At 40.1% G+C, this 25670-nt stretch overlaps 1 protein-coding gene across 1 annotated transcript in view; it reads right to left on the bottom strand.

The window, feature by feature from the left end:
• CCDC146 (coiled-coil domain containing 146) overlaps positions 1–24499 on the bottom strand; it is a 45723-nt gene extending 21224 nt beyond the window's left edge. The window contains exons 1-10 of the mRNA XM_035021382.1: positions 24477–24499; positions 22263–22318; positions 19356–19549; positions 17677–17759; positions 14768–14977; positions 9452–9509; positions 7458–7634; positions 5481–5554; positions 4357–4584; positions 3090–3276 (exon numbers count right to left, since the gene is read on the bottom strand). Of these exons, the coding sequence (XP_034877273.1) occupies positions 3090–3276; positions 4357–4584; positions 5481–5554; positions 7458–7634; positions 9452–9509; positions 14768–14977; positions 17677–17759; positions 19356–19549; positions 22263–22318; positions 24477–24499 (1290 nt within the window). The remainder of the gene's footprint in view (positions 1–3089; positions 3277–4356; positions 4585–5480; positions 5555–7457; positions 7635–9451; positions 9510–14767; positions 14978–17676; positions 17760–19355; positions 19550–22262; positions 22319–24476) is intronic.
• Positions 24500–25670: the final 1171 nt, after the last annotated feature.

Here is a 25670-nt window from a genome sequence, read left to right as displayed (position 1 = left end):
TTATTTTATTTTATTTTATTTTATTTTATTTTATTTTATTTTATTTTGTAAGCTTATTTATTTTAGTTCTTTGTTTGGGTTTTTATAGAGTCGCATTCCATACAAAAAAACCGTGTTTATTGCAACCAGACCAAAAAAAAAAACGTGTGTAAAGTAAGAAATTAAACATCTGCTCCCTACCTTCACTTCAAATACTACTCCTCAGGAGTCTCTGTTAATAGTTTCGTGTCTGTTCTTCCAGACATTTAAAATGCATGAATAAACATCAGTAACTTTCATAAAAGTTAAGAAGTTAGACATGATTCTGTTGCAGTAAACATCCCAATTATTTGATATCAAAAGAACCTCAGTTTCTTTAAGGCTTTGATATTTTCCTAAAATATTTCAAACTTTCATGAGGTTTGTGGCTTGAATTTCTGGAGTCTCTACAGTCAAAAGCCACAGGAGAATCAAACAACAGTCTCTAGGGGGAAATGAAGTCTGAAGAGTAGCCGGAGCCCTTCATGCTTACCTTTTATCTCTTTCCTTTTTGGACCGCATGCAAGGCTGAAATGTTCACTCATGCTGGGAGTGACTATTTTCAAGTACTGCCAGCCAGCCTAGGACTGTGGCTGGGCTAATTATAAGCCATCAGGTCAAAGAGGAAGCTAGTCTCTCACTGAAACAAACCGCACTAGGGCAAAAACAGATTTTTCACGAAACCAGTGAAGGCAGAGGATTTTAATACATTTCATTGCTGTTAGTTTTATGTTCAATGGGTACTCTTTTGTGAATTTAACAACTAGAAGTGTCCTAACATAAATAGCTTCTATTTATTAAAATCTGAACAACTTGTGAGCATTCTACTACAGTCTCCCCTTGAGTCAGGGCCATTCCTTATGTATTTGTGTCCAGCCAGGTCAATTTATAGTGGAAAGCCTCATCATCAGAAACAGCTCCCAACTAGCCTTTAAGTGTCCCACTCTTAAATATAAGGAGGTAACCACAGGGTCCGTGTTTGCCCAGAGTTCCAGTTTAACCACTGTAATGTGCTAGGACCTGGGCTAAGATGGCATAGCTTGTGGTAAACCAACGCTCCTAACAAGAATAACTTGAAAAGTTGGATTTAAAAATATGTTTGAAGGCATAAGAGTTGCAAAGGTAAATAGAGTTGAAGTCTTCAAAGGTTCTAGCACTGTCTGGGAAGCAGTAAATTATTAATCTATATGGACTCTAAGTAAAGTCAAGGATGAATGTTGTAATCTTTAGGCTAACCACTTTAGGCCAAAGAATGGAAAGAGAAGGAAAACTAACTAAAACATACCTAAAATGGGGGAAATAGAACAACTGAAAATAGAAATAGGATGATTCATCTGTTTGATTCATCCAAAAGAAGGAACTATAGGAGGGAAAATGGAACATAAAAGATATGGGACAAAGAGAAAGCAATAGTAATATGGTAGAAATAAGCCCAAGAAGATCCATAATCACATTAAATGTTTTTGGACTAAATACAAGAACTAAAAGGTAGAAATTTTCAGACCAGATATTAAAAAGTATGTGCTGCATATAAAAGACATCTAAGTAAGGACACAGAAAGAGTGAAAGTGAATGGATGGAAAAGCAAATACCATGCAAAATCTAACCAAAAAGAGCTAGTATAACTTACATTGTCCTAATAGCAGACAAAGTAAGCTTTTAAGGCAAAAAGCATTTCTAAAGTTAAAGAGATTTCACAGTGATAAAAGAATTAACCTACCTGCTGGAACTGTAATAAAAATATTAGAGGTAAAGAGAAACATAAATAACTCTTCTTTTTGTTTTTGCAAAAGTGTAAAAAGCACATTTTGCCCCACTGAGATTAAAAAAAAAAAAAATGTTTGTGAGTGCCATCTGACCGCAGGACGGTCATTTGTCACACTCCTAACCCTAATCAATTTTGTCCACACCTTGCTAAAGATTGGTGTTTCAGTCAGGAGAAGCTAGGTTATGCTACAGAAATAAACAATCCCCAACTATCATGGCTCCAAACCATGAAGACTTATTTCTTGCTCTGCCAAAGCCTGTGGCCAGTCAAGGCAATTGCCCAAGACAACTACTGGCTCGGCATTTGGGATGCTTCCATTTTACAGCACTTCCATATCATCATGTACTTCTACAACTGCAGTAGGAGAGGGAAAAGAGCTAGAGGTCTCACACTGGCAATCAGATAATGTGTCACTTCTGTCCACAACCCATTGGCCAGAACTAGTCATGTGACTCTGCTCAACTGCAAAGATGCAAGAAAGTAGACACTTCCTATATGCCCAGAAGAAGAGGAGAACTAGGCGTAGGTTAGGATCAGAAGTGTCTACCACAGTTGGAAACTCCTGTTAAAATTTCAGAGGTCTTGAACCTCCATAAGGTCACAGAGCATGACAGTGCTAAAGAGAATGGGTATGGTTTTTACACATCCAGCAGCTTCATCTCAGAGATTGATCTGTTTTCCACCAAAGGATGCAGTCCTCTCAAGAATTTACGCCTTTCAGCAGTGCTTGGTCAGTTAGCACAGGGAGTGTCACGTGAGTGGGGAGAGAGAGAACCAAAACAGTATTAAGAAGATAATAGCTATCTTGAGCATCCTCTGACTGGAGTACATCCCTGATACTGCACAGAATTAGCCAGGTAGCCTGGGTTCTGATGGCCCTTAGCTAGTTTGAGGTCTAGGCTCACTGACCATCTATATTTACATAATTTGATCTAGTCCCTGACTGTTACAGTCTACAATGACATCATTCTGGATATGACTCTTTCAACTGGTAAAGATAGCAGTCCACTTGGTCCTCCTGTGTAGTGAACCCTTGAGCTCTTCCAGAACTGGATGGCCTAACTGCTTCCCCTGGCCAGGCTGATGCCTGATCCAAACAAGACGTGTCCCTAACCTTGGGTTCGCAAAAAGAGATTGAAAAACATTATAAGACAGAGCCTTTATGATGGGTTTGATGCATTTTAAAATAAGCATTCTCTGATTTCCTTTTCTTTATTGATAGCAAAAACAACTTCTTAAAATATTTTACTTCAAAAAGATAGTACTGATTTTGAAAAATCAAGAAGTGATGTACAGCACCCACCTCTAATAGAAGCCTTTGATGTAGTGCTTGAGTTTGAGTGAGTGCATCCCAGGACACTTTTAAGAGTAGCTCCATCTTTTTTAAATTTCGAAAATCTCGTTCTTTTTCTCTTTGCTTACGAGAAAGTTCATCATGGTAGTTCTGCTTATCAATGAGACAGTTTCGTAAGTTGAGATCTAAGATCCCTCTGTTCCAGGTAAAGAGAGAAAATGAAAGTGATTTGTCATCTTGTCATCAACTGCCCTTCATGTTTTTCAAGACAGCATGCTCAGCATATTCATACAGAACTATCATCATATGAGAATCAGATTTTAAATAATGCCAAAAGCAACTTTGTTTGTAAGTTGGCATCATTTAGAGTCACAGTCTTACAAAAAACGCAAATGGAATAGCGGCTTAGCAGATACAGAGGCTCAGAGGCTGAAATTTTATTTAAAATTAGGAATTAACACCTTCCCAGGGAACTGCACCACAGAGTTATTCCCATTAGGAAAAAGTCATGATTACCTCCAAAATACCATTCATCTTCAGGAAAAATCCCTCAACTATAGCATACTCCAGTGATACACTTTTCAGAGGCACATTTCAAAAACTTAAAAAAATACAATACATTGTGTCCTTAAGATTTGGTTATAGGAAATTGAGGAAAATGATGAGTAAAGGTTGGGAAAAATATTTGGAAATACTTTATTTAATATATATATATTTTTTATTTTATTTTTTTAAAGATTTTATTTATTTATTTGACAGAGAGCGAGAGCAGGAACACAAGCAGGGGGAGTGGGAGAGGGAGAAGCGGGCTTCCTGCCGAGCAGGGAGCCCGATGTGGGACTCGATCCCAGGACCCTGGGATCATGACCTGAGCCGAAGGCAGACGCTTAATGACTGAGCCACCCAGGCACCCAAATATATATATTTTTAAAGGATAGCTCTAGGTTCAAATCTTTTTTTAAGATTTTATTTATTTATTCATAAGAGACAAAGAGAGAGAGGCAGAGGGAGAAGCAGGCTCCCCGCTGAGCAGGGAGCCCGCCGATGCGGGACTTGATCCCAGGACCCTGGGATCATGACCTGAGCCGAAGGCAGATGCTTAACCATCTGAGCCACCCAGGCGCCCCTAATATTTTTTATTAATGGTAAAAATCTATTCAAAAATCTATAAAATATTTAATTGATTCAACATAAAACTGTTTGAGATTATGTGTTGAATCCTCAAATATAAATTGAAGAAAAATTTAAATGATAGATACACAGAAATACTACTAACCTTTCAGTTAGTGAAGTTGCTTCATTCTCTCTGGTTAATTCCAGGAGCTTGACCAATTGGTTATATTCTCGTTCTTTGATTTCAAGTAAGGCTCGTTTGCCTTCAACGTCCTTTATTACATCCTCCTTCTCTTCCATTATAGAATTAATTTTGTTTTCAACTTTCTTTAGCGAGTCATTTAGCTCTTTGAGTTCATATTCCAAGACGATTTTTTTCTTTTCCATTTCTCTGTGGGGGATACATACATACATGTACACATACATACATATATGTGTACACACACACACGTTTGAGCCCATGGTGTCTTTACCTATTTTACTTCCTGAAAAGGCAACAGAAGAGCTAGTGATGAATTCAAAGGTGGGGTGAAGATCACAGGTGGGTGGGGGATGGGGGGTATCTCCTCTGAGTGCCAAAGAGGGCAGTGATTTGTCCTGCCTCCTCACTTTCTCCCCAGATCCCCCCATGCGGCATCACCTGGGGTCTACCCTTATCCTGACCAGCCTCCCTGAATCTCTCAACTTTGGTGGTGGTGACGTGGTTTTTAGAACTGTTACTAATGCCTGCTTTTTTTCCCTCCTCACCAGAGCAATCATATTGTTTCTCCAGAATTTTCGTATCTTCACTTATCTTTATCTTTTTGGGTTCCTCTAAACTTTGAGAATTTCCTTCATGATTTCTGCCTCCAAATTTACCCTGAATGTTCAGGGGTGTTCCCCCATGTGAATAGTTGGCAAAGTAAAGAGTTGCTGTCATCTGGGCTTTAGGCTTCTGGCTGGCTGACACATGTCTAGACCATGAAATTTAGCCTAGTCCAAATAATTAATCTCTTGCATAGCTCTGTTAAAGTCTGTTGGAGTTCTCCACACAGATTCGATTTATAAATTGGAAAGAGAATATTTTCCCCAAATTAAGACATAACTGTTATGAGTGATAGTAATATACTGCATTACTTTCTTCTAACGAACTTGATACACACAACCTAGACAGGGCCAAATGCAGATATTTTGAAGGTTATGATAGTAATTTGATGTGTTCAATGGATAATATTCTTGTTTTAGCATGCACACATAACTTGTGGGGGGACCTGGTTGGGAGAGCCTAAAAATAATATTAAATCATACACTTTTTTGCGTGTTGTTTTTTCTATCTCTTTTCCAATTTGTACAGGAACAGTTTGATGGTGGACCACTTCATCCTAGTAAAGAAATGGAACCATGTTAAATTATGTAGTCTTAGACCAGAAGTAGTTAAGACAAGAAAATTAAATGGAGAGGAGAGGACTACAATGTACAGAATTCCTGCTATCTGTCCTGTACTATGCAGGGTGCTTTAATTATTTCACTTAATACTCAGAGGGACCTTATAAGATAGTTAAGGTTGTTACCAGTTTAAAGAGGAGGTAGCTGGGGCACCTGGGTGGCTCAGTTGGTTAAGCAACTGCCTTCGGCTTAGGTCATGATCTCGGGGTCCTGGGATCAAGCCCTGCATCAGGGAGTCTGCTTCTCCCTTTGCCCCTCACCCTCGCTCATGCTCTCTCTCTCTCTCAAAATAAATAAAATCTTAAAAAAAAAAAAAAAAAGAGGAGGTAGCTGAGTGTAACAAATGCTGTTTGTTCCCTTTATGGCTATATGCCCATCCTCAGGGGTTGGCTGCTAACAGCCCATGCTTATTCTCCTCTCCTCTCTTCTACTCACCACTGGCTGAGAAGAGCTGTCTTTATCGGGAGTAAAGGGAAGAGGGCAGCCCTCTGTGACCAATGACTAATGGATGTGGTGATATAACAGCCCATCCCCTTTGCCTCTGGGTGGCATTCATGGTCTAGAGTTCCGCATGGGATCAGGTTGAGACTAGAGTTCTCCTGAAAACACATTTTGGCCCAGCTCCTTCCCAACTCTGTGCTACTTTCCTCCCTCTCCTATCAGATTCTCCTTAGTGCCCTCCCTCCACGAATACTTGTCTGAATATTAGAAGCTCTGCTTCTAGGAAACCCTGCCTAAGACTCATGTAGAGAGAATTTAAATGATGTTCCCAAAGTCACACAACTAGGAAGTGGTAAGGCCAAGATCAGAAGCTAACTTTGTCTAGTACCACTTTCCACTATGCTCTGTGGGCTCACAGAAGGTTTAGTTTTAGCCTCAAGCAGCTTATGAACATGGCAGGGGTTCTGGAACAGCCGTTTCTGCCTGGGATCACACTGGACTTTGGTGCCTGGGGTAACACACATACATGAAGGTTGTACACATCATGGCAGTGTAGTGCATTTCTCCCTGGGATCTTGCTCAGTCCTGGGGCAGATCCAAGTTTTGTAAGGCTAAGACTCTTAGGATTTGTTGGGGGGGCCTCTTTAAGAAAAAGAATAAAAAATTACAAATGCTAAATAGGCACAGGGCCTTGGAAGAGGTTCATGGAAGTGAGGGGCCTGAAGCTTTAGCTTTGTTGGGCTCCTCGTAAATCTGTCTCTGCTCAGGTCCTCCATTCCAGGTAGCAGCTGGGTCTGTCTTGTTTGACTGCTCTAAGACCCTTAAGGAAAAAGAGGTTAAAGTGAATCATAATTGTCCTTTAAGCCAATGAGTCTCAGATGTTGTTGTTTTTAAAATAACTCTAGGTTATTTAAATCATTTTTGAAATATATATATATATTTCAAAGTAAAATGAATTTTAATTATCTCCTAAAACATAAATGCATAAGCAAAGTCTTCATCACTTTCATGGGGAGAAGGAAGTAGAGTGGAATCAAACAGACAAGGATAAAGTTATACAAATATAATTAAGAGGTTAGGACATCTGGTTGCTCTTCAAAGAAGTGATTGTGTTTGTGACATTCAGTGCTAATGCTGAAAATGCTTGGTGAGGTCTAGAGAGGTCTTTTCCCTGGGTCAAGGGTTCCACATTAGGGAGGGACTACCAAACACTCTCAAGTCTTCTGTGAATTCCCAGAGCCCGGTGTAGTTTGAGTGGATCAGTCACAACACTGAACACTTCAGTTTGTTTGATGCTACGCCTCTTTGTCAAACCTGCATGGTTAGTCTTGATAATGAGGCATCTTTATGTCCACGTGGGCACAATGCTTAAGCATTTATGAATTGTAAGTAGCACACCTTTAGGTTGACCTGATATTCCAACAGTTCTTCTAGTTCCTTCTGCTCCTTTAGTAATTGCTTTTGCTTAGATGTCAAATCTTCCCGTAAATTTTTGATTTCCAGTTTCTTCTGCATTATTTCCTTACGTAATTCCTCAGTGCTTTCTCTCAATAGTCTCGTCTTCTTCTCCATTTCCTTTAAAAGTCATGAAAATTATCAGGTTATATAGAGCCTGAGCAAATATCTGTCTGCCCAAAAATCACATTAAAAATAATTTTACTCACCGTTTTTATTATATTTGTTTTGAGCTTCACGAATGATTTCTTACAAAGTTAAATACAATAATGATTTCTGACATCTTCGATAAAGGCATCACCGTAGTATGACATGTATTAAACATTTTGCATAAGATTCATACTTGTATTTTTTTTTTACTAGTCTTCCTTTCTATCCTGTATTTTAAATGTGTCCTTTTTGAGTTAATTTTTATTTCATACCCAAAAAACGTGAGTGAAAATTTCCAGCCTATTTTCTAGTAGCTTTGTGATTTGACATCAGATGCAAATAATCTTTGACTATTGGGCTTATGGTTAACCTGAGTCGCACGTGAGAATTAAAGACTAGGGAGTTCATATTTGGAAAACCCAACCCTTTGTGCTCCTTAATCCCCCACTTTCTTATTGGTATTACTTCTCTAACTCATTCATATTCTCCCCAAAGACCCTCCACCCCAGACTCATAACACATCTTTGTTCCCTTGACTGATTATTTGGGGACTGTGTGGCTCATAGGAGAGAAGGCTTACACTCAGAAAATCTCCACATTATCAATGACTGAGTGAATGGATCCATTTAGCTTGCTCTGGGCTTTCTGCATCTCTCCCTCCCCCACTGCTGCTGGGAAAGGGTTAAATTGGTGAACCTATGATCTGGAACTAAAATTCAAAATGCTTTTTCCCATAAAATCTGTGTGGTAAATGAGAGTTAGGTGTACTTATAGTGTATATCTTATATATATTATATAGATATATAGATATATTATATTATATTACATATACAAACACACACATGTAACAAGTAGTATTTTACTCTATGCTAAACAGGTTTTTGTGCCTTGGAGTTAAAACACCAACAACACACTTTTGAAATATAACTGTTCAGAAGAGGACAACAGTGCAAAGTGTAATGACATTTCTATTTACTTTGTGTGATAGATCACGAAAAATGGACTCAAATTCCTCCTGTTACTGTGGGTATTTGTCATTCTTCTCATTACAAGGTAGAGCCTGCTTCTCTACCCCTTGAGTTTAGACTTAGCCGTGTGACTTGCTTGGACCAATGAAATATTCCAAAAGCAGAGGCTTGAAAAGTCTTGTGTGTTGGGGTTTGCCATTACTTGAGGCTGTCTGTCTCTTTCCTGAGGCTGGAAACCCACCATTATATGACTAACTGGTGACATATAATCTTAGACCAACTAGCCTGCCAACTGGCCGACACACGAATGAAGCCATCCTAGACCATCCAGCCCCAAATGAACCGGCTCAGACCAGAAGAACTCAAAACTGTGAGAGAAAAAAAAAAAAAAAAAAGACATGTTGGCTGCTTTAAGCCACTCAGTTCTGGGGCACTTTGTGATGCAAGAATAGTTAGTGATACATCTCCTTCCTGAAAATTTCTCATAGTAAGCTTGAGATGTTCAGGAAGCTCTGAGGGTAACAACTATGCAAAAATAATGTTTTTACATGCCAACCACAGATCCTTTTTTTTTTTCCTAAAAACAAAGCAGATAGTGTCCAACTAAACACAACCTAAACTAGATGCCAAATAGCTAAGCCTGTAATAGGCATCACTGTGTGTATTCCAGAAGTTATTCCTTTCAGCATTATCCAACTTAAGACTCTTGGATCTTTCAAATGTCTCAGGGTATGGTTGTTGTGATAAACATTAATATTTATCAAAAGGGATGTTTGAATCCAGTTGTATTTAACAAACTGTAGACCATCTAAGACTTACTCCTGGCTTAGGTATCTTCTCAAATTCCTTTATTATGAGAGTTTTTTCTTCTGTTAAGCTGTAAAAAAACAAAAACAAAAACCAACAAATTTGACAATGTACAAAAGAGTAAGCCATTTCTGCAGTAATAACTTTCTGCTTTCTCTTAGAATGTGCCTCCCATGTTTGTTTGCCAGGTAACCTGGTGGCCATTCTTTGTGATGGCTTCCATGACTCACAGTTAGGTGCTTCCTCCCCAGTCCTCCCAGAACACTGTGTACACTCACGCATTAGAACAGTTATCTCATCACATTATAGCTACTTGGTAGCACGACCTCCTCCCTAGATTCTGACCCCTTCCAGGCAGGCTCTGGCAGAATTCCTCCAGGGATTCTTTTTTTTTTAAATAAAGACCTTGTTTATTTATTTTTTAAAATGTTTTATTTATTTATTCATGAGAGTCAGAGAGAGAGCGAGAGAGAGAGGCAGAGGGAGAAGCAGGCTCCCCACACAGCAGGGAGCCTGATGTGGGACTTGATCCCAGGACCCTGGGATCATGACCTGAGCCGAAGGCAGACGTTCAACCATCTGAGCTACCCAGGCGCCCCTGGGCCTTTTCTTTTTTTATACTATTTGCAATGAACCAGTGCCTGCCTGGATTACTGCAGTGCCTTCCATTGGCTCCATCAAATAAGGAGATCTCGCTAGCCAGTAGGTCTGGGAACTTGGAGCTAAAGGTGCATGCACACCAGGTTTCCTTTTTATGAATTTTTATTTGCAATAATGTAAACTAAGGTTAGTGTAAGAAGTATGTGCCACATGGAATTTAATATAAGTCATCTGTCTGGGCCACAAGCTGAAGTTGAACTTTCAGAGTTTTGAATACGTATGCCTTTGCATTTAGAGCTTGCCTACAAAATGACAATAGTCTACTTCCAACCTATTGATCCTACACCTCACCCAGGCTGCCACGAGGGGGTGGTAGTGTGCTGCCATATTTTGGTTGTAAAGGCCGCCTTAATGTCCGAGTTGGAAAAATGGTGACATGAAGCTTTCCCACAAGGTAAGACTCACAGCCTTTACTTTAAATAAGTATAAGATGATCTTTTCTTTAAGCAAACATAAGATGGCTAATTCTTTAGGACATTTTAAACTAGTTACATTTCTATCATGCGTTTTTTATTAAGAAAAACTGATTTTTTTCCTTTAAAGGATGCATATTTTCCTATTTATAGAGAAATATATCATTCATAATCCCATCCCCATCACACACAGTTGATCATTGTTACTTTTCTTGTATCTTTTAATAATAGTATACAAAATGTGTACATATGATTGAATCCATTTTTACCCAACATGTAATTAAAAATATCTTCCCAATTAAAAATATCTTCAGACTTTGTAATTAACAATTTAATAGTTTCAAAGTTCCCTAGTGTGTGGATGTCGCATAATAAAATAATCCTAAATATCATCTATCTTTCACTGTCCCTATATCAGGTAATTTACATGCATCATTTCTAAACTTCAGAACTTATCAAGTAGGTATCATTTTCTTCATTGTGCAAATGAAGAAACAGGAGCTGAGCACGTTTTCCAAAGTCACACAGTCAAGGCTGAACTGACATTCAAACCTAGAAACCTAGCTCTGACTCAATACCAAGCTGCCAGCCTCTGGAATACATTATTATTTTAAATATTCCATTATTTTTTTAGAATTTAGATCTCTCAAATAAATAAAAATCTTTAAAAAAAATTTAGATTGCTTTCAGTTTTTCACTTTTAAAAAGTAATAATGTAGTAAATATCCGTATGCATTCTTTTTTTTTTTTTTCTCCTTTTAGAGTCTCCTTTTTGCATGGCATTACTGAAATAAAGGAAAACCACTTTTGTGCCTCTTGATATATATTAACTCCTAACCTTTTAAATTGACATTAAAGTTTAAATTTGCCTGACACTTCCTGCTTTCCTGGCTAAGGGGTGCTTCAGGGTCAAAATTCCTCCAGGGACTCATTTCTTTTCTGCAGCAAGAGAGTCCTAACTGAAACCATGTCATCAAAGGGTTTTGGTTTTAAGGACTCGTGGGTGAAGAGACAATACAGAAGTCCTGTATGTTGTCATGTGCAAGAGGCATCTTCCACCACCCATAGTAGAAACAGCCTGAGTGGGTGGAAATCGCAAGAGGTAGGTTTTTGAACCAGTACGAGCAATAAACATCTAAGAGTCACGCGGTCCAAAGCCCGAATGCGCTGCTGTGGGAGGCTGTGCGCTCCCGTCAGGAGGTGCTGAAGCATAGACGGTTGGTCACTGAGGGAAGATTGAGGTGATTCTAATGTGTAGTCAGGGCTGAGAACCACTTTTGGGGCCGACAGTTGTTAAAGTTTGACATGTCTCAGAATCACAGAGGGAGCTTGTAAAACATTCACACATTGCCTGGGGTGGGAGGCTTGGACAGAAATTGGGAATCATTAGTTTTAGGGTTGGATCTGCCTTTTAAACAAGTTTCTCAGGTGCTTCTTTTTCAGTTATGAAGACTACACCCTGCAAAACCTGTTCTAAGCTCATTCTGTTCTCGGTTTCCATGGGGAGAGCAGGAAAGGTTTTTAAAAAAGTGTTTAGAAAGTAAAATCTGTTCCAGCTGTGAGTATTTCCTTACTAATCCTGATGACCTGGATGCCCCTCAGTCATAGCTAACATTCTGGAATTCCAGATGCATTGCTAAAATACGCCCTCTGTTCCTTTCTTGCCAGATCTGTTTGTTTCTTGGTTCCAACTTTGCTATTACTACCGGACAAAGAATGGAGAACAGCTACTGAGCCCTGGATGACAGCACAGGGATGGTGGGAATCAGCTAGGAAGAATAAAGAGTCACTACGGGCAGGATCCCAGGATAGTCCTGCACACGTGCAGCACGAGTGTCCCCAGTCTCCACGTCCCCACTCATGACAGACAGTGACAAATGACCAGGGCTGAGACCTATCAGAATGCATCACATTTAGCATGAGAGACACAATTTATTTGCTGTCCACATCTGAGGAATTATTAGAAAGCAGAGAAGCCCCGAAAGGTAACCAAGGAAGGCAGGGAAAAGGCTGAAAAGAGTATTGGAAAATCTTTTCAGAGAATGTTTTTAGAAAGATAATGACTTCTACTTTGTTTCAAAAACAAGTTCTCAATAGTATTTATTTCATTATTTATTTGTAATATTTATTTAACTTACTTAAGAAGGTTATATATTCTTTCCTAAACTGCATATTCAAGAGATCAATATTAATCTCAAAACCAAAACTATGGTGACAGATTTAATTATTAACCGACCACGTAATTATACTCACCATTTGCATTTATTAAAGAGTTTATATTGTGTGACAACATGAGAAAATCAACCAAATTACAGAGTAAAATTTTTTTCTCTAGAGCATTTGAACAATATATTATTCTTCGTAGTTGCCAATGATTCAGAAGTTCCTAAAGATATTGAGGTGGAAGGGTGCTAGTTATTAGGGCTTCTATTATTTAGATCCTGAATAAAATGAGTTTGTTGTGCTGACCTGAAAAATATCATCTGTATATTCGGATGAATGGTTTTCTCTCACTGGCTTAGTTTCTTTATTTTTAGGTGGGGATGGAAATATCTGCTTTTTTCCTGGGGAGGGAGTATTGAGTGAATTTGTTTCTGTATCATGTAATATAAAATATATTAAAACCAATGAAATATAGCCTATAATTCTTTCCTGGTATTCCTTTTGGAACCATTATTTTTATGAAACTAAGTTTGTTAATTCTTGAGCTAGTAATATTTGAAACTGTGAGGGAGTCTGCTCAAGCTAGAATAGTATGTGTTACAAATCCAAAAACAATACACACTAAACATTTCTGCAAATGTGCATCCTGAATGTTTTTGTTCACTGTAGGTCACTATGCACGGTCCCCTCCCTATCCCAAGTAACTCAGTGAACAATTTGCCTGTCTATACCTAAAAGCAAGGGTTGTGGTTGTTGCTGGGTTTTTTTTCCTTGGCAGGAACACTTGGAAATTTTAAACAATTTAAATATCAACTGACTTATGTTCCTCTTACCCTTTCATGGAAATGTCAAGCATTCATATTTTCAATAATAATGAACAACCACCAATTGTTTTAATTTCATTATTTTCTCAACTGAAAGAGTGCTTACAGAGCACAGAAATAGCTAGGCTTTCTTTTTATAGATCTCACTGTGAGCCTGAAACAAGTTTAGACTGAAAGACAAAAAAGGACTCAGATTTTTTTTTTGCCCTGAATATAATTCTCCTGAGTAAGCTAGCCTTCTTCATCCCCCAGTTGAAAAGACAGGCCCCAACAAGAGGATTCAAAACGGAGGGCTCACAGAGTCCTCAGAAAGTCACTCAAATCATTTGCTTATCTCTCAGCAGGAATGAATTATATTCGCTCTGTCGAAAGGCTACCCACTCTTAAAAAAAACACCCAGAGAAAGTTCTCCCACCTTAAAAGGTAACAAATTCCAGGAGTGATGATTATTTGGCTTTCTCTTCAGTATCCAGGCAGAGTACCCAGCACACCCAGCACACCAGAGCACAAAATTTGGATGGTAATCATTTTGAAATTCAATCTAAAGAGTGTGGTTTGCTGAACAAACTGACTTGTTCTTCCACTGACTTGCTCCTCTACAGGAGGAACGTTAGAGATTTTGGAAAGAACCTTTGCCTTCTAGCAGTACATTTCTACTTCAGTTCACTGAATGACATCCTCCAGATCTGGATGAGTAATTGTGTCTTCCAAAAGGATATTACTTCCTTTCTTGATCCTAGGAATAGTTTAGGAGAATAAGGTTGACTATGTGGCTCGTGTTGCTGTATTAGAAAATAGAGGGAGCCAGATGTGACCCTCAGCTCACAGAGGTTGGTCTGCAAAGCGCCTGTGGGGCTCCTGCCATGCAGCCACGTGGTCTGGCACTGCTGAAGGGACATGGGGCCACCATCAGGGCCAGAGAGGGTGAGAGCATGTGCCAGGCCCTTGTTCTCTGCGGTGTGTTCTTTGGCTACAGCTTCCGATGCTTATGGCTTTCCTGACACAGGGAAAACAACAGCAGGGATCTCCTCCTGAGGGCGTCTCCCTGTCACCTGAGGTTTTTTCTAGAAGTTGGGTAACCTTCTTGTTCGGGAATGGCCCGTTCTAGGAAACCAAGGAAAGAGCTAGGCTTGTAGTCACCTTAACGTTGCCCTCTCACACTCATTGTGCCTAAAATTCCTTCCGAATGGAGTCTAATTTTTCTGATTATGTGGAAAGCGCTTTGCACAACTTTCTCTTCAGTGTGTTTGAGAGACGTGTGCACTTACCTATTTAATCTGTACTGATTGTGGAACTCTCTTTCCTTCACTGCATTATATTCGTTTTGGTACTTGAGAAGTTGTTCTCGCATTTTAGAGACCTCGGTGGTGAATGCCTCAGGAAAATTATCAGCTTGCTGCAGGCGAAACTGCTGCTGTTGTATTTGCTCGGTGAAACGTTTGGCATCCTCTAGCAGTTGGACCTCGGACTCTTGTGTGCTGGTTCCATGAAACAGATTCAAATAATGAGAAGGGTGTACTTCTAACACCCGAAGTAGCTCACATGGGGGGTCTAGCAAGGAGAGGAGGGAACGTGTCCACACTGCTCCCGGTTCCTTCCATTACTGGGTTCAGTTCAATACACTGATATTTTTGTGCCAAGTGTTGTACCAGGTACTAGAGGTGAATGGAGCTCACAATCTTGCAAGGGGAATGGATAGAATAGGTAGCTGGAATACCAGGTGACAATTACTACCACTAGTGTCTAACTCAAGATGGTGGGAGAAACAGGAGCATTGAGTTGGATGGGAATGTGGTATTTGTATTTGACTTTGAAGAATAATCATGACTTCCCGGACTGAGGGGGTAGGGGGTTGATAATAAGGAGAAGAGTGGGTCCTCCCTTCAACTGCCCCAGCAGTGCTGGCTTTCTCTAATTCCTGAATTCTCCTGAGCTGACTGTAGGAAAATCTTTTCCTCCTTAGTGAACTAAGAAACAACAGAGTTTTCTAATGACACTTTTACTAGGCAACTAGGAAGAAAAATTCTCCTATAGAATTATGGACCTAAACTACCTTATAGATTTCTGATCCTATCTTCAATGTCTGGCTAGAACTGGACTTGAATGTCACAGTTGAGAGGGATTCCCTATCTAGGTCTTGTCCCTTGCATTTTAATACACTTTGCAAATCTAAAGTTGCCTGATCTTAATATGAGTTTTCAGCTGCGGAATTGTGAAGCGTTGGCCTGGGCCAGTGCCTGATCTCCCCCAGAAAGAGAGTGGACAAGGTGGCTAGGGTTCTCACCAGAACACAAATGCTAATTTACCCACATGGATTTGAAATACAGAGTCAGCAGAAGAGAATTTAACAGCGTCTATAATGTGGTTCCAACGCAAAGCTCATTCGGTTTCAGTTCAGCATTTCCAGGCTGTATCTGCCATGCTAAAACCTCAGCAGCAAGAGTGGAGAGCGTGTCTTCATGCCATTCTCACCCACCAGGCAGGGGGAGTGGGAGAGGGTGGTGGGTGTTCCGAATGACAAGAGAGGGAACTAAAGGGTCAAGAGGAGGTAAAATGTGGATAGCAGAAGGGAAGTGAGGGTTTTGCAACACAACCTGGAAGTAGGAAGAAAGAACACCATAGCCTTGGTCCTACATTGTTGTCCATCACTGGGGCCCAGGGAACTGAACTGTGGGCCAGGGAAGGAGGAAGCCAAATCAGCACCCCACAAAGCTTTGCGGAGCTCTAGATCAGAGCTATCTGGAGGGTGAGAAATGTTGCAGTATTCCTTGTATCTGCAAAGGGACTTGGAGGGATGCCCTGAGAACTGCATGGATTTCCATCCCCCTCCCATTTAAGCAGTGTGAAGTATGTTGAAAAAGCTTACCCCAGACTTCCCATCTAAATCCTCCAAGTTCCTGAGTCTTGAGCACTCTGTGTACACCCTGGCAGTCAGGGCCAGTTGTGGGAAATGGAGTCTCCTTGAGGGATGGGGATGAGGCGTTGGCTCGAGGCTGGCATTGAGGAAGAAGAGGAGGAACCAGAGCTGGACGGTTGTTAGGAACTTGGATGCAGCTGAGTGAGCAGGCAGTGCAGTGAAAGTGAAGGGTGCATAGGGAGGCAGCTCTGCTCTCCTGGTGCTTCACTCTTCCCTCATGCTCCCATCCTCAAAGTAGCCAAGTTGACTCTGGGCAGGAAAAGAAGTAGGGCTAATGTTTGAAGATTGGGGGAGAGGATGGATGGGAATGGTGGGATGGAGTTTCTATCCACTGCTGTCTCTCCTTGGCTTTTAGTGAAGACGTCATGCAAGGTTATGATGCAGGAGGTTATGGGGAAATGAAGAAGGAAGATGGGGAATAGTAAGGAGTAGCCGCAGAACTGGATTTCCCTTCTTCACTCTCTTTCTCCCTTGATTCCCAGTGGTTCATAGCAGGTGCTTAGAAAACTTTGTGGAATTATCCTGTGGAAGCCTATTCTCACCTGCTGCTGATTGGGACTAGGCTAAGGAGAGTAGCCTAGGGTAGGTGGAAGAGGTGAGAAGACCAATGTCTCAACAGATGTAGGCTGGGGTTGTGCTCAAACCTATACTTCTGAGTGGTGAAGAGAGATGGGGAGCAGAGAATCCTACAAGAGTGTCCTGTAGCAGAAAATGTCAGTATCCTACCAAATCCCACCCCCCCAGCCCACTCTGGGGTCACCTGTAGCTCTGGTGGACAGTTCCCTTACACACTGACAGCACCTGTGTGCCTCTGCCTGAGAGCTTTCTCTGGCCCTAGGAACTTGCTTGGCTTCTCAGGGGGCATGCTCGAAGTGCCAGGAGCTCTGCTCCCCAGGAGCAATTGTTAGTCAACAAGGGATGGAAAACAGTGGACAAATATCCCAGTTTCCTCACCCTTTGGTGGGAGAGTTCTGAGGTGTGTGCCACACCCTCAGAGGGTCCTCAGTGAGACTGAGCACCAGTTGGCCACAGCGTAAACCTACCGAGAAGCACACCCCCGGCTAGATTGCTCCCTTCCCCATCTCACTTCCCCATCCTCCCGTGATAATTTCTGGTATCACTTCTCAAACTACTTGAACTCAACCCTTTGCCTCAAGGCCTGAGAGGATAAAAATCAAGATAGAGCCCATCACACACACACACACACACAGAGAAATATAAATATGATAAAAGATGTCTCCACATGAGCAAATAGCCTACCTTACCACGGTATCATGCAGCAAGGTGTACTTGGCTTTTAACTCTGCCATTCTGGTTCCAGGAAGTTTTCCCATACTGTGTAACTAGCAAAGAGAATACAAGATCACCGTTAGCCATCGCCCTTATGCCTAAAGCAGAGATATCTTGTAAAATCTTCCCATTTAACATTAGAGAGGAAACATACCAGGCAATGTGGGGTATTACAAAGATGCTGGGTGTTTGGAGAAAATGATTCTACTCTGTCTGTTGTAATCTCTGTGTTCCTGGCAAGACTCTTACCTCTCTAGACTATCATTTCTTCATCTGTAAATTGAGGGAAGGAATTGAGTTAAATTCTTCCAATTCTGAAAAACATATTTCTAGGTTTAGCAAATAACCTAAATGGTATAGATGACCAGGATGGCTATTTGTAAGTTGAGAGAACTAATAATTATCAAGCATCTATTACGAGCAAGCACTGTACATCAATTATTTCATTGTCAGAAATGTTTTGTGAAGTAGGGATTATCTCCATTTTAAACTAAAGTTGAGAAAGTGATTTGTTTCCAAGTTACAGAGCTAGTTAAAGGCAGTGTCAGAATGTAAACCCAAGTGGTCCAGCTCCAAAAACCCATGATCACTCTCCTGTCCCACAATCTCTCTGCCTCTACAGCCAAAAAGCATGCAAGTTTATTGGGTGCAGAAAGTGATATTATTTGTTCCTTTTTCATTTCTGGCAAGAGAACTTTTGATTTACTCTCTTAGTTGATAAATAGTAATAGACATCAGAGCACAACATGAAACACTAAAGTTTTACTATAATGCAATGAGCATTGGTATTAGGTTTGACTTTAACTGAACTGCTGCTGACATAGTATCAAAAAATGGAACTAAAGAAAAGATTTGTGGGTTTTAATTTTTTTAAAGATTTTATTTATTTATTTACAGAGGGAGACACAGCGAAAGAGGGAACACAAGCAGGGGGAGTGGGAGAGGGAGAAGCAGGCTTCCCTCGGGAGCAGGGAGCCCGATGCGGGGCTCAATCCCAGGACCCTGGGACCATGACCTGAGCCGAAGGCAGACGCTTAATGACTGAGCCACCCAGGTGCCCCAAGAAAAGAGTTGTGTTTATCAGTGCCGTGTTATTCTTACCTCCAAAATATTTCTAGAGTCTACCCGTTTTCCTCTCCTTTCCCTAATCCCACTAGTCCAAGCCCCATCCCATTTCGGCTGGACTACTGCAAAACCTCCCACTCTCCCCCTCCCCGTCCCTGTGTCCACTCAGGCCCCCATCTACTTTCCAGGGAGATTTTTTAAAAAATCAAACAAGGTTTTGCTATGCTGGGTGTTCAAAACTCAAGTGGAAGAGAATTCAAGACCCTGGGGATGACCCCTGAGGTCCTGTATGACCCTGCTCCCTCCCAGTCTCCTTTCAAAACCCGCTCCTCAGGCTCCTAATGCTCCAGACTTTTATTTCCATAAATGCATGAATCTCCTTCCTTCCCCAGGGCCTCTGTGTTGGCCATTTCTCATTCTTCCTGGGCCCCAATTCTTTCTTCATACCTCAGTTTCAATACCAATCCATTATCAGGCCTTCTCTGACTTCTAAATTAAGACAGATACCCATACACACCCCCGACCCCAAAAGAATGCTGTACTTCATAACGTATACTACAATCTGCAGGAATAAATCGACTTACGTGACTGCCCAGCTCCTTGTATAAGCACCATGAGGAAGGGGCCTGGGTCGCCTTGTTCTTCAGGGTGTCTTTAACCAGTAGAAGCCCATGCACAGTGCGGCTACTTGGCAAACACACGCCGCACAAGCAAATGAATGAACGTAACTGATAAAATGGGAAGGTCAGAGTCTCCACGGTGGGCTTTCTTGGTCTCTCTACCCAAATCAGGGCAGAAAAAACATTGTAAAATGCACCGTGAAACTTTCTCTCTTTTGTGAAAGTGTTTGGGATCCTTTGCGAGGGACTTACAACCTGGTGCCAGACTGGGTCCCATTCCTCACAACCCTCATTTTCTATATATGGCTGACATACAGTAAACAAGATTTTTTTTTTTAGTTATTTGCATTCCAGTTAGTTAACATACAGTGTAATATTAATTTCAGGTATACAATTTAAGGATTCAACACATAAAACACCCAGTGCTCATCACACCAAGTGCCCCCTGCCCTCCTTAATCCCCATCACCGATTTCACCCGTATCTCCCCCTACCTTAACCATCAATTTGTTCTATACTGAAGAGTCTATTCCTTGGCTTTCCTCTCTCTTTCCGCTTCCCCCTCCATGATCGTTTGTTTTGTTTATTAAATTCCACATACAAGTGAAATCATATGGTATCTGTCTTCCTCTGACTGACTTCAGGATGCATGTATCCTCTTGAATTAGTAATTTTGTATTCTTTGGGTAAATACTAGTGCAATTGCTGGATCTTAGGGTAATTCTATTTTTAACTTTTTGAGGAACCTCCATACTGGGTAATTTTTAAGCCCTTTGAGAAGGTTCTACTTCTGGCTATATCAAATATCTTAAAATGTATTCATATGCCACCTAAATATAATTTACATGTAATTTTTTTTTTTTTTTAAAGATTTTATTTATTTATTTGAGAGAGAGCGAGTACATGAGAGGGGGAGGGTCAGAGGGAGAAGCAGACTCCCTGCTGAGCAGGGAGCCCGATGCGGGACTCGATCCAGGGACTCCCGGATCATGACCTGAGCCGAAGGCAGTCGCTTAACCAACTGAGCCACCCAGGCGCCCCTACATGTAATTTTTTAAGTGCTGAGTTGCTATTGGTAGGTTGACCTCGTTACATTTTATAGATATTTCATTAAACATATTTCTTTTGTTTCTTCAGTTTTCTTTCTGCATTTTTGAGTTAATATGTAATTTACTTCAGATCTCAAACATTTTCAGTGGTTCCTAAAAATGGTGTAGGACATAAGCACTGTGCTTTTAAGGCCTAATATATTACCAAAAAAAAAAAAAAAACAAAAAAAGGAGAAGCAGCAGCTTTGCATTTGGGCCCTCTTAAAGGAGAAAAATTACTGGGAAAAAGTTATGAAGGGTGAGAACGTGTGTTTGTGTGTAAGGTAATTTTGGACTCTTATGTTTACAAATGCATACAGTATTTATAATTTTGTTTTCAAGCTGAAAAGACATTACCTCTCACCTACTGCCCTGCGTGATAGAAGCGGAAGCAACGGTGTCATAGGTCCTCCGCTATAGTAGCTCACAGTTTGAGAAGATAGACACAAAAGAAATTACAGAATGCTTACACTACACTCAGTAGTTTTATTGTGAGTAAATGACCATATTCGGTAGTATGCAGTTATTTTCTCTATAGTGTAAGTTAAAGCAAATGAATAAGATTATAAATTACAGACCACTTCCAGAGGGTGGAACTTCCAGAATGGTCATGTGAGGAGCTTGATGAATCCTCTCCCTCAAAGAAACATTGACTCAACTCATCAAAATTATCTAACACAACCATTTAAAGTCCCTAGAAATTGCCCTAAGGGCATGCAAAATATTGAGATATATTTATTTAACAAAATCTGAAACTCACAACAGTAGCCGACTGTGGCATTTGAACCATGAACCGCACCCATTACCCCTAGCCCCATGTTGTGGAAGAACTATTCTGGGCAGGCTTAGCAGCCAGTGAAGAGCTCATCTGCCCCACCTTCCTATTGCTAAAGACCTCTTCAGGTGGGTGGGACAAGGTTAAGAATAAAAACAGGGAAAGAGTATCTACACAGAGACATCAGAGGCTGCACATTATGGGGGAGATACACTTCACAGAATTAGTCCAGCCAAGTCACTAAACAAATACACAAATGAACAACAATAACACAAACCCAACAGCAACAAGAAGAAGCCTGGGGAGAATCAGAAACCAGAGTTGTTACAATATATTATCTAAAATATCCACTTATCAACAAAAAATTATGAGTCCTTCAAAGAAATAGGGGGAAAAAAGGGCAAAATCTCTTTTGAGGGGCGGTGCAGATGTTGGACTTAACAAAGAATTCAAAGCAGCTATTATAAATATGTCCAAATAATGAAAGCAAACCATATTTAAAGAATTAAAGGAGAATATGATAGCAATTCATCAAATAGTGAATATCAATAAGGTATTGATCTAGAAGGATAAGAACTAAGTTGTTAAAATGATGTTCTTTGGGTGATAAGAATGTTTGGTTTTTGTATTTTTATGTTTGCTTATCTGTATTTTCTAATTTTCTCCAACACATGTATTGCTTTTAATAATAAAAGGCTATTAAAATATGCTTGAAAACTATTGCTGTACACAGTAAGGATTCAGAGCAGAATTTCAAACTAGAGAGTGTCGTGTTCAGATCCTACTGGCAGATACAGCAGATTCTAGCTCAGACTTAGGGAAAACTCAGCTGTATTAAGTTGAGTCTTTTCTAAAATACCAGTTAACTGAAGCCCAATGGCAGGTAGGCCAGGGGTGCACGTTGGCAGGTTTTATGACTACAGAAAAAGCAGGAAGGCAAGAGAGGCTTCCTTTCCTATTTGCTGTTTCCATCACCCCAGTAGCCAGACTGCCTTTGATGCCTACAAACCTGTGAAGAAAGCTGACAGAGCAAAATATCTGGTATGTGTTCGTTCTTCGTAGTTTCTACATAAATTGAAAAAATTTAAGTCATTGATGTTTAGAAAGAAGATTGATAAGCTTTTATTTGGTCTACTCTCCTAAGAATAAATATCTCTTAAAAAGAAAAAGATCAGGGGTGCCTGGGTGGCTCAGTCAGTTAAGCGTCTGCCTTCGGCTCAGGTCATGATCCCGGGGTCCTGGGATGGAGCCCCATGCCAGGCTCTCTGCTCATCGGGGAGCCTGCTTCTCCCTCTCTCTCTGCCTGCCCCTCCCCCTGCTCATGCTCTCTCTCTGTCAAATAAATAAATAAAATCGTTTAAAAAAGAAAAGAAAAAGATCAAACTGTGAAGAATGGATTCTAGCCTCCTTAAAAATAAAATTCATAATCTGGATGTAATATTGATCTAACAGTGACTTTTCTGTGAAATTGTAAACTGTCTCCGTAAGCAGGTCTTTCTCTGGTTGGGAACTTCAGAGTCCATTCTAGTGGATGAAATGCTTCACTCATGAACATAAACATGGAAAAAATAGTTGCATTTTCACACTGAGCACAGAAACCAAGTTTGTCATGTTTTAAAAATGCAGGATCTAAGGCACAGAGCATAAGACCCAACTCAAATTGTCAAAGGGGAGACGTAACGAAAGGTTAGATATAATGTCATGAAGTTCATAAATATGATTTCACAATAGATAATTGTGTTACTGAATTGCCTTGTTGGTAATTGAGACTGGAAGGAAACATTTACTCTAGAGCTGAAAGTTTAACAAGAGTTCATGATTCATGAACAGCATGTAGTGATACGGAAAAAATTTCAAACATGGAAATTCTAGGACATTCCAAGGAAAGTAAGAACTTTCACCAAGTGAACTTATGTGGAAGGGGGTCAGCATGAAGAAACAATTAGGTGTTTGTGTGGGTGTGTGCAGGGCCACCACAGTGACCATGGTTATTAACCTACTCTATTGTTACTGCCTCTTTGACATTACCTACTGGTTTGGCCTTATCCCGATAAATGGTGGGCTTTGGGGAGTGGCATAAACTTGAAAGCATAAGTCCTTACCATCCTTGTCTCCCACTCACGCTCTCCCTTTCTCTGCTAGAAATAAACAACCTGGCCATTTGAAGCAGTTTCCAAAGGCAATTGAGCTCTCAACAGTGCTTCATCACTCCTATTGTTTGACTTTTCCCCTTGATTGTTATATTAAGATTTAGCTTTCCCATATACCTAGCTCATTCACCAAACAAAATTAAGCCACCTGAACTCATCATCTACAGCCACACCTACCCCTAACTTCTTTCCCCAAATCGCAACCTCCTTTCCTCTTGATTAGGGCAAACCTATCCAACTGTGTTTTCAAATATATACTCTCCTACCTTGTTCTAGGCATTAAAGCATCAGCTATACCTTCCTTTCCTTTATAATCTCTCTTTCTCCCTCTTAACTGGCTCAGCCTGGTATTGTAGTCAAGTACATCACAAGTGGACTTCGATTTGAATTCCAGCTCTACTTTTTTGTCTTTTTCAAATTCCAGTGTAATTAGTGTACGGTGTTACATTAGTTTCAGGTGTACAATATAGTGACTCCACAATCCTATATGTTACTCAGTGCTCATCATGATAAGTGTTCTCTTTTTAAAAATTTACTTATTTATGAATTTATGTATTTATTTATTATGTTATGTTAGTCACCATACAGTACTCTTAATCCCCTTCACCTATTTCCCCTATCTCCCCACCCACCTCCCCTCTGGTAACCACCAGTTTTCTATATTTGAGTCTGTTTTTTTGTTTGTCTCTTTTTTCTTTGTTTTGTTCCACTCTACTACTTCTTAACTTTGTAACTTGGAGTCATATTTAATCAATCTGTGCCTCAGTTTCTTCAGCTGTAAAAGACAAAAGTAGTCCCAATCTCGTATGTCTATAGTGAAAACAAAATGAATAATTATATGTAAGGTATTTGGTATAGTGTCTGGTACACAAATAAGAGCTTGATCAATGGCAGTTATTTTATTATTATCATCATTGACATTATCCTCAATCTATAAATTTGCTCAAGTCTTTCTCATTTAAAAGAACAAACAAACAAAATCCGCTTTGGGTGCTATGCTCCTATCTCTCCTTCATTCGCACTTGAGCTTTTCTCAAAGGAGTCATCTCGGCTCTGTATCTCCACTCCCCTACCTTCCGGTCACTCGCCAATTCATAGTCACCAGCCTGCCAGCATTTCACCAAACTGATAAACTGACTGAAGACTTTCTCATTTCTCTGGTTGATTTTGAGGTTTTTCTCTTAACCACTGTTTTCCAGTAATTTGTTTATGATATATCTTGATGTGGTTTTCTTCAGTCTTGAGATTTGTTCACAATGTTGGATCTGTGAGTTCATAGTTTTCATCAAATTTAGAAAAATTTCAGATGTTGGTTTTTCAAATATTTTTTCTGTCCCCCTCTCCTCTCCTTCTGCAAATAATTATTCATATGTTTGGCCACTTGATGTCCACAGATCACTGATGTTCTTTTCATTTTTATTTTACACTCCTTTTTGTTTCATTTTGAATAGTATCTATCGTTACATCTTAAAACCCACTAATCTCTTTTTCTTTAGTGTTTAATCTGCTGTTAATCCCATCCAGTGAATTTTTATCTCAGATACTGTATTTTTCATCTTTAGAAGTTTGATTTGAGCTTTTTTGTAGCTTTCTTTTATTATGTTTATGCTTCCTTCCACCTTTTTTTCCCAACATTCAAAATTTTACAGTTTAATCTGTTCTGATGTCCTTGTCAATTAATTCTATTTCCATTCTACTCCATTGTTTGATTCTTCTCATTATAGGTCATATTTTCCTGCTTCTTTGCACGCCAGACATTGTGAATTTTACACTGTTGGGAGATGGAATTTTTTTTAATATTCTTTTAAATATTTGGGGGCATTGTGAGTCATAGTTAAGTTACTTGAAAACAGTTTGATCCTTTCAAGGCTTGCTTATGATCTTTGTTAAGGAAGTCCAGAATGATCTTTTGTCCGGGGCTAATTTGGCCCCACTATATTCAGTGCCCATACATTAGGAGGTCTTTCTATTCTGACTGGTGGCAACGTGAACTCTTGGGTCTGTGTGAGTTTCAGGTTTCGATCCATCGCCTCCTCTCTGGGAGTCCTTTCTCCAGCCTCAGCAATATCCTCACAAGCATGCACTGATCAGCATTCCTCAGCAGATCTCTGGAGTTTCTGCTCTGTGACACTCTTCCTCTCCTCACCTATGTATTTTAGCCAACTTGGCCTCCCTGAATCCCCAAATACGTCACCACAAATCAGCAAGACCACCTGGTTCTGTTTGGGTTCCCCTTCCAATGCTATTACTTGGAAACTCTGTAAGAC

The sequence above is a fragment of the Mirounga leonina genome, unplaced genomic scaffold (assembly GCF_011800145.1).
Source record: "Mirounga leonina isolate KUSES-001 unplaced genomic scaffold, KU_Mleo_1.0 Mir_174, whole genome shotgun sequence".
In the NCBI taxonomy this organism is placed as follows: Eukaryota; Metazoa; Chordata; class Mammalia; order Carnivora; family Phocidae; genus Mirounga; species Mirounga leonina.
The sequence above is the reverse complement of the archived record's forward strand: the minus strand, read 5'-3'. Positions and strand labels throughout refer to the sequence as shown.